Genomic DNA, 11,037 nt, shown 5'->3' on the forward strand with positions numbered 1-11,037 from the left:
ATGCACAGGTTTTGAGATAACTGAAGTGTGCACACCGAAGAATCAAAACTCGAAAACATGCAAGGGTCCAAACGGGACTGCCTAGCCTTTCTAAACATGAGATTCTCAACATAATTCAACCTTTCATTTATTGTTCAGGGTCATTACCATAAATATTATTTATTGTGCTCTGCAGTCATACTGTGATTTTCTCAGCAGCACTGTGCCTTTTCCTCTCAATTGCTAAAATATTTAGTTTCTGCATCTGCTTTTCATCATCTTTCCATCTCGCTATAACTGTCAGATTCTTCGTTGTCATTTCATAAGGGGACAGCTTGCAGAAGCAGTCTCTCCCACACCTACAACAGACATATACGTCTTTGGAAAGGCCAGGAGACTAGATGGCCACGTTGGTCAGAGCTGTATCAGAGTAAGATGCATGTTGCTAAGGTAGAGAACAACCAGTTCCTGTTATATTCGTGCTGGGAGATCCGAGGCCTTTTCTTACTTGCTCCCTGGATCCCTAGAAAGTTCAAGTTGTAAGTAAAGAAACACAGTTCAGAATGGAGATGGCAGGAAAGCTCTGAAACAGTGTATAATCTCTTCTTTGTGATCAGCAATTTAGTTTCAGCACACCAGCGTCATTCATCACATTAGATTAATGCCACTAATTTGAATTTTATTGGTTTTGTAGTTTTTATTATATTCGGTTTAGACATTTGTTTTGGCTTTATAGCTGTATATGAACTTTTGCGTATTTAAGTAGCATTATAATAATAAAATCAACAATGGGGATCCATAAGAATTTTTCTCAGTTCTGCCTTGCAAAACCTTCCTTGGTTTGTACCAGCACCTGACATTTGGCCTGCTCTCATTGGGGAACCTGTCCTTTGACTCAGTTCTTGACTAGTAGTTGTTACTGTTTGGTGTAAAATGTCTGGCAATAAACACTGTTGCCCAAGAAGGTACTGATGTCCGGCAGGGGAACTAGGTTATAAAGCTATCAAGGGGTCACCCGGGGCATCTCGAATATATGGACACTCATCTTTTTATGCTATCAAAATATCCATGAATCTTTTTTAAAAATTAAACTTATTGAGATAATTGTGGATTCACATGCCATTGGAAGAAATAATACAGAGATCCCATGTACGCTTCACCCAGTTTCCCCAATGGTAACATCTTGTAAAATCTATAGTAACATCACAACCAGGAAATCGACATTGATACAATCCACTCATCTTAATCAGATTTTACATGCACTCACTTGTTGGTATTTATTTTTATGTGTTATTTTGTGTTTAGTTCTGTGCACTTTTATCACATATGTAGGTTCACATATACACCACCACAGTCAAGGTACAGACCAATTCCATCACCACAGGGATGCCTGGAGCTGCCCTTCTTTAGCCACACACCCCTCCCTCATGTGCCGCACACACACCTCAAACCCCTGGCAATCACTCTATGTTCTCCATCCCTATAGTTTTGTCATTTCAAAAATGTTATATCTATGGAATCATACAGTATGCAACCTTTTAGGACTGGCTGTTTGTACTCAGCATAATTCCCTTAACATCCACCCATATTGTTGCATCAGTGTTTGCTCCTTTCACTGCTGAGCAGAATTCCATGGTGGGCATGGATGTACTGCAGTGTCTTTAACCATTTACCCATGGAAGCACATCTGGATTGTTTCCAGATCTGGGCTATTATAGAGCTGCTATGAGCATCTGTGGACAGATTTTTGTTTGAATGTAAGTTTTCATTTCTCTGGAAAAAAAAAATTCCAAGAGTGAGAATGCTAGGTTATAAGATAATTGTATGTTTAGTTTTAAAAGAAACTTCCAAACCTTCTCAGAGTACCCGTGGCATTTTACTCAGCATAACATTTTAGAATTATCTTAAAGAATGTGTGGGTTGGGTGTGTTGGCTCAAGCCTGTAATTCTAGTACTTTGGGAGGCCAAGGCAGGAGTATCGCTTGAGCTTAGGAGCTCAAGACCAGCCTGAACATAGGGAGATCTCTTCTCTACAAAAATATTTAAAAATTAGCCAGGGTGCAGTGTCAACTATTCTGAAGACTGAGGCAGGAGGATCGCTTGAGCCCAGGAGGTTGAGGATGCAGTGAGCCGTAATCGTGCCACTGCACTCCAGCCAGGGTGACAGAGAGACCCTGTCCCAAAACACACACACACACAAAAGAATGTGTGGGCCCCAGTTTACAAAACACTCACTTAGTGAGTAACACCAGATAACTAAAATATCGGCAAGGTGTTCTTGAAGATATAAGAAGTGAAATGGCTTGTACTGGGGGAAAAATAATTTTTCGATCATAATGAGTAGATACTGAAAAAACTTGTAAGAGTTTCAATTAGTTTTCTGTCTCCCAAATGGTGGAAGCTTGAGTTTTGGAGACAGTGTCCCTCGTTGCGGGGAAAACATTCTAAATGGCCTTTTGTCTATTTGAATATAAACCAAGTCCCCACTTCCTCGGGTCTCAAGGTCAACCTACCTCTAGAAGTAGATCTGCAGGAAAGAAGCTGGAGGTAGGCTGATGCTGTACATAGAAGGTGCCTTGTGGCTGACCTAGGTAGGGCTTGAAGCTCTAGTTTCAGGTCCCTCGCCTGTACAGGTCACTTCCTAGACCCTGGAAACCCGGTCATAAATTTCCATAAGCTTTCTAAAAGTAAGATATTTTAACCGCAATTGAGTAAGACACTGCCTAACTCTACACCAGCCTTCCCTATCGATGTCAAATTACCTGAAGGCCAGATGATGGTGGAATGGTCACAAGCATTTAGGGGATGCAGTAAGAGAAATACAGTTGGGGACACATGTAGTTTGGGTTTAATGAGATCTTCTACATGGTTTGCAGTCACTTCCATATGCAGTTACTGCCAGCTGCCCTGATGCAAGAACATCTTCCAGGAATGTCCTGCCACCCTCTGAGCCAACTCCCCTGGCCTGCCCCTGAGCATTGAGGGCCAGTGGTCAGATTGTAACATGAACATATCTTGGGGCCCCCAGCAACAGAAGTATGTGGGTAGGAGGAGAAACAGGTTTGAAATGCACAGAGGCAGAAGCTGATCTTTGGAAAATTCCTTGAATCATCAAGATGAGTAAAATTATAAGCAGAAAATTCAGATCTCATCAACCCTATTCAGAATGGAAGTTCTTCCTTGTCAGTAATAGTTTCGATAATGAAGCTTATACAATTATAAATGCACCACACTCTTCCCATTTTTGGTGAAATAAACTTTGTCAGAATTTCTGTGTTTGTGTGACATGACTTGGAAAATACTACCAACACCAAGTAAGTCTATGTGGGAGTTGCATGTTTTACATCCCAACACATCAGATCACATTTTAACATATTTGAAACATCTTGTTCTGATGAAGTCTGGTGGTTCCAGGTGAAATAAATTTTTATCATTCTTGTAAAGGAAAATATGCTAATTAAAAATATGTTAAATAGAAAGCATTATCTTTCTATTCTGTCTATAGAATCTGATAGATAATCAAAGAGTATGCAGCCAAAAAAATAGGAGAAAACATAGAAGCTATGACTTAATTAAAATAATAGGCTATTTTCCTAGATTTAGTGCTATTTAAGGTATTTTTCAGCTTTTAAAAATTTGCCGTTTGGGTAGGTTTTTCTTCTCATTCTATATAAATACTTTCATAACTAATTTTGTATTCATAATTCTGCAATCTGCCCCTCTCTGAAGACCACCTCTTTGGAAAAGCATGAGTGTTTTCTGGGTGGACTCAGACTGACCTACCTCTGCCTGTGAAGTGTCACTTTTCACTGTCTATTTGGGTGGTTGTTTTCCAGAGGTCCACAGTGAAAGTTCAGATTGTGAGAAACACAGTCACAGATTTCTCCCTTCACCCTGCCAGCAGAGGAGGCTGTTCCTCAGTCTAGAGCTTATCAGACTGTTCAGGGCAGAGTAATCCTGACATTTTTTCAGTTTCTGGAAGCCACCTGCTTCCTTAGCTCGTGACTGTGTCACTCTGATCTCTGCTTCCATTGTCATATTCCCTCCTTGACACTGACTCCTCTGCTTCCCTCTTACATGACACTTGGGATTATACCTGGATACTCCAGGATTAGCCACCCGCCTGTCATTTCAAGATCCTTTTGCCATATAAGGGAATATACAGGTGCCGGGGATTCATATGCGGACATTTTTGGGGGCCATTATTCTTTCTATTACAACCCTCAACTTGCTGTGTGATCCTGAACAAGCCATCCACCTCTCTGAGCCTGTCTCATCTTGCGTATCATGAAGAATTGAACTAAATTATGTCTTTCAGCTCCAAAATGAAAGACATAATTTCATTGGGTTATGTGGTTCTGTGACCTAGGGTTCACCAGCATACATTGGTGAGATGGGAACTCAGGCCAAGTGCCATCTCTCTGGTTATGACTGAGACTGTCCCTGTGGAAGCAAAATAGCATGGGGCTGACACCAGGACCTGTGGCTTCTCAAGGTGTTTCCCTATTCAAACTAGCCTGGTGTATTAGATTTTGTTTTACTTGCTATCTCTTTTTATTATTTATTTATTTTTTTGAGACAGTGTCTCACTCTGTCACCCAGGCTGGAGTACAGTGGCACGATCTTGGCTCACTGCAACCTCTGCCTCCTGCATTCAAGAGATTCACCCCTCCTCTGCCTCCCCAGTAGCTGGGACTGCAGGCATCCACCACCATGCCCAGCTAATTTTCTGTATTTTTTTTTTTTTTTTTTTTTTTGCCCTCTAAATGTCTTTTATTGCTGATTTGTTCTTGTTTTTGTTTTTAGGCCAGCACATAGTAAAGGCTTATACCTTGCACTGTTTTTTTTTTTTTTTTTGTCTCTTTTCATCTAGGCCAGCCCCAGTGCCTTTTGACCCCATAGTTTTGATCTTTTGAGGGGCCAGGCAGGTTGTTTCGTAGAACTGTCCCACATTCTGGATTTATCTGATTGTTTCCTTATGGTGGGATTTACCTTGGTCTTCTGTTAGCTGATTGTCTCAGGAACTAGAAGTTCGGTCAAATAGTTTGATGAGGTTAAACATTTTTCCCAAGAGCACTTCAGAGGTGATGCCGCGTACCTCATGTGGCATCACAAGGTACATCCTGTGAGAGTGTCTCACAGTTAGTGCTGCTGAGTTTGACTGTGGGTTACCGTGGTGGCTACCAGATCTCTCCATTATAAGCTACATCTCCCATTTGCAATTAATTTTTCTGTAAGGTGCTGTGTTGGCTCTGTCCAGATTACACATTTTCCTGTCATCCTTTCATCTAATTGTTTTGATACCAGTTTTGATTATTGCCTATTTTATTAGAGTTGCAAAATGGCAAATGTCTAATTCTGTTGTTCCTTCTGCATTTATTAGCTGAGATTCTTCCGTAAAGATGAGCTTTCCCTCATCATCTGGGGCTACTTGGGAGTGCTGATAGCTATATTTTTATTTGATTTTTTTTTTTTTTTTTTTTTTTTGAGACAGAGTCTCGCTCTGCCACCCAGGCTGGAGTGCAGTGGTGCTAGCTCGGCTCACTGCAACATCCGCCTCCCGGATTCAAGTGATTCTCCTCAGATCCCGAGTAGCTGGGATTACAGGCGCCCACCATGGCCGGCTAATTTTTGTGTTTTTAGTAGAGATGGGGTTTCGCCATGTTGGCCAGGCTGGTCTCCAATTCCTGACCTCAGCTGATCCGCCCATCTTGGCCTCCCAGAGAGCCACCGCGCCCGGCAATAGCTGCATTTTTTTTTTTTTTTTTTTTTTTTGAGACGGAGTTTCGCTCTTGTCACCCAGGCTGGAGTACAATGGTGCGATCTCGGCTCACTGCAACTTCTGCCTCCTGGGTTCAAGCAATTCTCCTGCCTCGGCCTCCCGAGTAGCTGGGATCACAGGTGCCTGCCACCATGACAAAGTATTCTTTAAAAATACACAGACAAGTTAGCTGGGCACGGTGGTGTGAGCCTGTGGTCCAGGCTACTCGCGAGGCTAATGAGGATCGCTTGAGCCCGGGAGGTCAAGGCCGCAGCGAGTTATGATCGCACCTCTGCTCTCCAGCCTGGGAGACAGAGCGAGATGCTGTCTGAGCCTGGGAAGATCAAAACTGTGGTGAGCTGTGATCATGCCACTGCGCTCTGAGCCTGGGAGACAGAGCGAAACCCTGTCAGTGGCTGCAGCTGGACCAGGGCACAGCCAGAGCCTGTGGCTACCACACGAAAGTGACTGAGAGTCTTCTTGACACCTTCCAGGATGTCCTTTCGGGATGGGGCCTTCACTGGAACTGTGAGATTGACCGCATCAATGTGTTCCAGTTTCAGGGCAGCCTGGATCTTCCCCTCAGAAGCAGCTGGGATCCCATCAGTGACAGCACAGTAGATGGCTGTGGGCCTCTGGGCTCTTCGTGCATGGATGAAGTACTTCTGGAGGCGACTAGCTGTCTGGGGACAGCTGGAGAGGAGTACAAGCCCAGAGCTTTCTTTCCCAGATGCTCGGACAACCTGAAGCTCCTGCTCCCTGAGCCCTAGGGACTGGCTCAGCTCTGGCAGCACTGAGAACAACGTCAGCTCTCCTGGTTTTCCTGTCACTGGTAGACCCTGTGGCTTGTTCAACGTCACTAGAGGTCCTTTCCGGTCCACCACGGCTGCCCGCAGCGCATCAACCAACTCCTCCCGACTGAGGTTTTTTGGCAGCAGCCCCGGGAAGGGCTGGTCCCCGAGGGGCCCCGACCGTTGGCGGGAGCCGCGGGGTTGCCTCTGATGCCGGGCTTCGGTGCCAAAGCCTGCGTCCTCGGGCACTGGGCGGACACCCAGGCCCCGCCGCCAGCCACTCCAGAACCGGCCCAAAACACGGCGGCAGTCCATCTCAATTTTCTGTATTTTTAGTAGAGATGGGGTTTCACCATGTTGGTCTCGAACTCCTGACCTCAAGTGATCCGCCCACCTCGGCCTCCCAGAGTGTTGGGATTACAGGCGTGAGCCACCACACCCGGCCTGTTTTGCTTGCTGTCTTGAATAAAGCTGTCTCATGAAGCAAAGGTAATGACTCCTTGTTGGTCTTCATGGATTTGGATTTGCAAATTCGGTCCTTAAAATGTTTATTTTCCCTTAGTTGCTTTATTTAACTAACATAACACGTTGCTATTTCCTACAACCTCTGCCTGCAGTCACACTCAGTAGGATTGCTCTTTTACCTCCTCCCTCAGTGACATTCTGATAGAGCTTGGACCCTACCATGTCACAGCCTTGACCTCACATCCAGCAAAGTTTCCTCCTCCTCGCCCATCTGGCCAGAGAGCCAGGGGTCAGGAGTGCAGAGGGGTCTGCTTGGAGGGCCGGCTCCCCCTTCCCGCCTTCCCTCCTCTGGGTCTCCACTCCTCAGCAGGGGTGGTACAGGGAGGCATGCAGAAGGATGGGCAAGAAGGAGCTGAACAAGCGGCCTCCCTTGCCCAATGACTCAAGGTCAACCCTGCTAGCTGTTGATGTCCTGTGGGGAAGGGGGCACCCAAATGCTGTTGTGTCAAGGGGTGAGACAGGCTTCCTCAGAGGCCTGCAGGAACCACACCATCACTCCCTTCCCTCACCCGGGAACATGGCAGACCTGCCCTACTCAGCCTTCTCCACTACCCCAGCTCCAGCCCCCAGCAGTTCCCACACCCCACATTCCTAGCTCAGCCAGTGACTCAATGACACTTAAGCCAGGGAGCCACCACCATTTTGGCCACAATGAAGGGCAGGCCTGTAGGCTGCTCCACTGCAGGTGGCCCTCTCCTTACTACACCAGCTCTCATAGGTTCCTATCCCTTCACACAACAGGTGTGCTGCATATGCAGACAGTCAACCAGGGAATGACCTGCCAGTCACCTTTTCTGCCAATCATTCATTCACTCTGCAAACATGTATCAATAAACCAGGATGAAGCAGGCACAGCTGGAGGCACTGAGAATATCACGAAGACATAAAACTCCTGCCCACATGGAACTTACAAATAAACAAATCACATGTTAGAGGAGAGGGGAGAGGGGACTGATCAAGGTAAGAGGGTGAAGGGTGCCAGTGGCGTGGGGAATTTAAATGGACTGGTCAGAGAAAGTGATGTTTCAGCAAAGACTTGAAGAGGGTGAGGAAGCAGGCCCTGCAGATATCTTGGGGAAGGTGCCAGGCAGAGGGAGCTCGTACAAGGCCCTGAGCAGGGACTTACGCATGATGTCCAAAGAACAGGGAGGAGGCCAGGGTGGCTGGGGCTGAGTGGACAAGGGCAAGCAGTCAGAGGTGAGGTTGCAGAGGTGAGTGGGGAGGGCAAGTGAGAAAGGCCAGAGAGGCTACTGTAAGGTCTCAGGAACTTACTCTGAATTCAAGAGAAGACACTGCAGGAAGTGGGCAGGAAAGTGATCTATCATCTGGCTTTTAATAGGACCCCTCTAGCTGCTCTATGGACAGCAGACTACAGTGAAGCAAAGGCAGAGGCCGAGAGACCAGTCTGGAGGCTGTGAGTGAGCCAGGCCAGGGGTGATGGGGGCTTGGACCAGCAAGGTAGCCATGGAGATGGTGAGAAGTGGTCAAGTCTTGATGTATTTTGGAGTAGAACTAACAGAATTTCCTGATTTGATGAGAAGTGTGAGAGAATGAGAGAAGTCAAGTTTTTTTTCCCCCTGAGCACCAGGAAAGATGGAATCGCCATTAACTGAGATGGGAGGAGGAGCAGGCTGGGTCGGGGAGAAGGAGATCACACTAGTTTGGACATGTTCAGTTTGAGGTGTCTGTTAGGCATTCAGTGGTAACAGCAGGGAGGCAGTGGACTTCAGAGGAGAAGGCCAGACAAGATGTATAAAGTGAACAGCTGTCAGCATCTAAATGATATTGAGAGCCACAAGATATGGAAGAAAAATAGAGCCCAGAAATAGATCCACATAATGTAGTCAACCGATCTTTGGCAAAGACAAATTAAGTAGAGAAAGAATCGTCTTTTAAACAAATGGTGCTGAGACAACTGGATGTCCACATACAAAAAGTGAAACAGACATAGAACTCTACACTTTTCACAAAAAAGCAACTCAAAATGGATTATGGACTGAAATGTTAAATATGAAGCCATAAAACTTGTAGAAGAAAATATAAGATTAAATATATGTGACCTTGGGTTTAGCGTTGAGTTTTTAGATGCAATGCCAAATGCACGATCCATAAAAGAAGAAAAAGGATAAGCTGAACTTTAAAAAAATAAAACCATGGGACTGGATAAGACCACTAAGGGAGGGAGTGCAGAGAGAGAAGAGAAACAGTCCAAGGACAGATGCTCTAACATTTCCAGCATCTCCATAAACAACTCTCTTGAACTCCCTTCATTTTAAGAGAGTTGGGATAGGCTTGGAGATACAAATTTGGAAGTCAGCATAGAGAGTATTTAAAGTTCCCACCACCCTGTATGAGATAACCTGGAGGGTGTTCCAGGCAGAGGTGAAGAGAGGTATAGAATCAAGCATTGGAAATCTCCACCCTGAAGTGGTTGATAATGATGAGTGGTAGCCAACATGGCAAAATGAAGAGGAACAGCAGTGAGGCAGCTGAGCCAAGTGACAGTGCTGTTCCAGAGGCCAGGGGAAAAAGTACTTCAGGAAGGAAAGAGTGATCAACATGTCAAATACAACCGATAAACCATGGAAGGCTGAGGATTAACTGTTGGATTGGCCACATGTGGTCACTGGCAGCAATGCTGTGGCCTGTTTTGGTGGAGTGACAGATGCAAAGCCCTGCCTCGAGGGAATTAAAGATATGGGGACAGCTACCTTAGACAGCTATCTTATTTCATCAGATAATTTTCTGAAAAGGGAATCAGAAATAATGGGCAGTATTTGGAGGAGAAGCCCTATCAAAGAGAGGGCTTTTGTAAATGGAAGAAATTGCAGCAAGCTGGCATCTGACACAAATGGTCCAGTAGACAGGGGAAATTTGACAATACAGAAGGGAAAGATGAGAATTGCAGGAGAAGAGGGTCCTGCAGAGAAAGGAGACAGTAGTCCACACTCAACCATCTAATACTACAGGAAATAAGATTCAAGTACATCTGGGAGGTTCTGAGGAGTTCAAACATTGGGCCAACTTTCTCACGAAGTCTGCTGCGTAATAGCAGCTCATATTCTGAGCAGCACCCAAGGGTACAAGTTAAATCAATGACATGGAATTTCAGAGGACAACAAAATGGTAAGCAAATAAAAAATCTAGGCACTTATTCTACTTTCTCAAAGGCAGCTCTACAATTATCTAGTAATGTACAAGTTTGGACCTTCAAGTCAGTTAATGAGTTTCACTAATCTTTCACAGAATATATATTAAAAGATGATAAGCATTAGGTGATTGTATCTCTTAACACATGAAACTTGTTAAGCCTAATACATTTTTTCTTTTATGGGAACATCAGCTTATGCAAAAATAGTTAAGTTTTCTGTGTTTTGCTTCACTCCAGGTGCAGGGCAGAAGCTGTGTTTGCAAAACATCTTCTGTTTCATCAGCATATAAAACTGTACACAGAACACAGAGTAGTAGCTGCCTAGGTCTCAGGGGTAAAATAGGGGTGTCGATGTAAATGGGCAAGATATTTCTTTTTGGGGTGATGGAAATGTTCTATAATTAGATTGTGTAGTATATTTACAACTCTTTAATATACTAAAAATCATTGCATTGTACACTTAAAACAGGTGAATGGGCCGGGCATGGTGGCTCACACCTGTAATCCCAGCACTTTGGGAGGCTGAGGTGGGCTGATCATGAGGTCAAGAGATTGAGACTATCCTGGCCAACATGGTGAAACCCTGTCTCTACTAAAAACACAAAAATTAGCTGGGCATGGTGGCGCATGCCTGTAGTCCCAGCTACTCAGGAGGCTGAGGCAGAAGAATCACTTGAACCCAGGAGGTGGAGGTCGCAGTGAGCCAAGATCGTGCCACTGCACTCCAGCCTGGTGACAGAGCGAGACTCCAACTCAAAAAATAAAAACAAAACAAAATAAAAACAAACAAGTAGATATTATGGCACGTAATTATATCTCAAAACTGTTTC

At 44.9% G+C, this 11,037-nt stretch overlaps 1 protein-coding gene across 1 annotated transcript; it reads right to left on the minus strand.

Moving 5' to 3' along the window:
• Window positions 1-6,090: 6,090 nt before the first annotated feature.
• On the minus strand, window positions 6,091-6,866 carry LOC101057686 (mitochondrial mRNA pseudouridine synthase RPUSD3-like). Its single transcript, XM_054672063.2, has one exon. It carries the CDS (start codon window positions 6,844-6,846, stop codon window positions 6,106-6,108), a length of 741 nt encoding a protein of 246 aa, XP_054528038.1. The 5' UTR covers window positions 6,847-6,866; the 3' UTR covers window positions 6,091-6,105.
• Between the last annotated feature and the right edge of the window lie 4,171 nt (window positions 6,867-11,037).

The sequence above is a fragment of the Pan troglodytes genome, chromosome 17 (genome assembly GCF_028858775.2).
Source record: "Pan troglodytes isolate AG18354 chromosome 17, NHGRI_mPanTro3-v2.0_pri, whole genome shotgun sequence".
NCBI classification, from domain to species: domain Eukaryota; kingdom Metazoa; phylum Chordata; class Mammalia; order Primates; family Hominidae; genus Pan; species Pan troglodytes.

What these genes read in the sequence shown, in the direction of transcription:
- LOC101057686 (XM_054672063.2), bottom strand. Translation starts at nt 6,846, where the DNA reads ATGGACTGCCGCCGTGTTTTGGGCCGGTTCTGGAGTGGCTGGCGGCGG.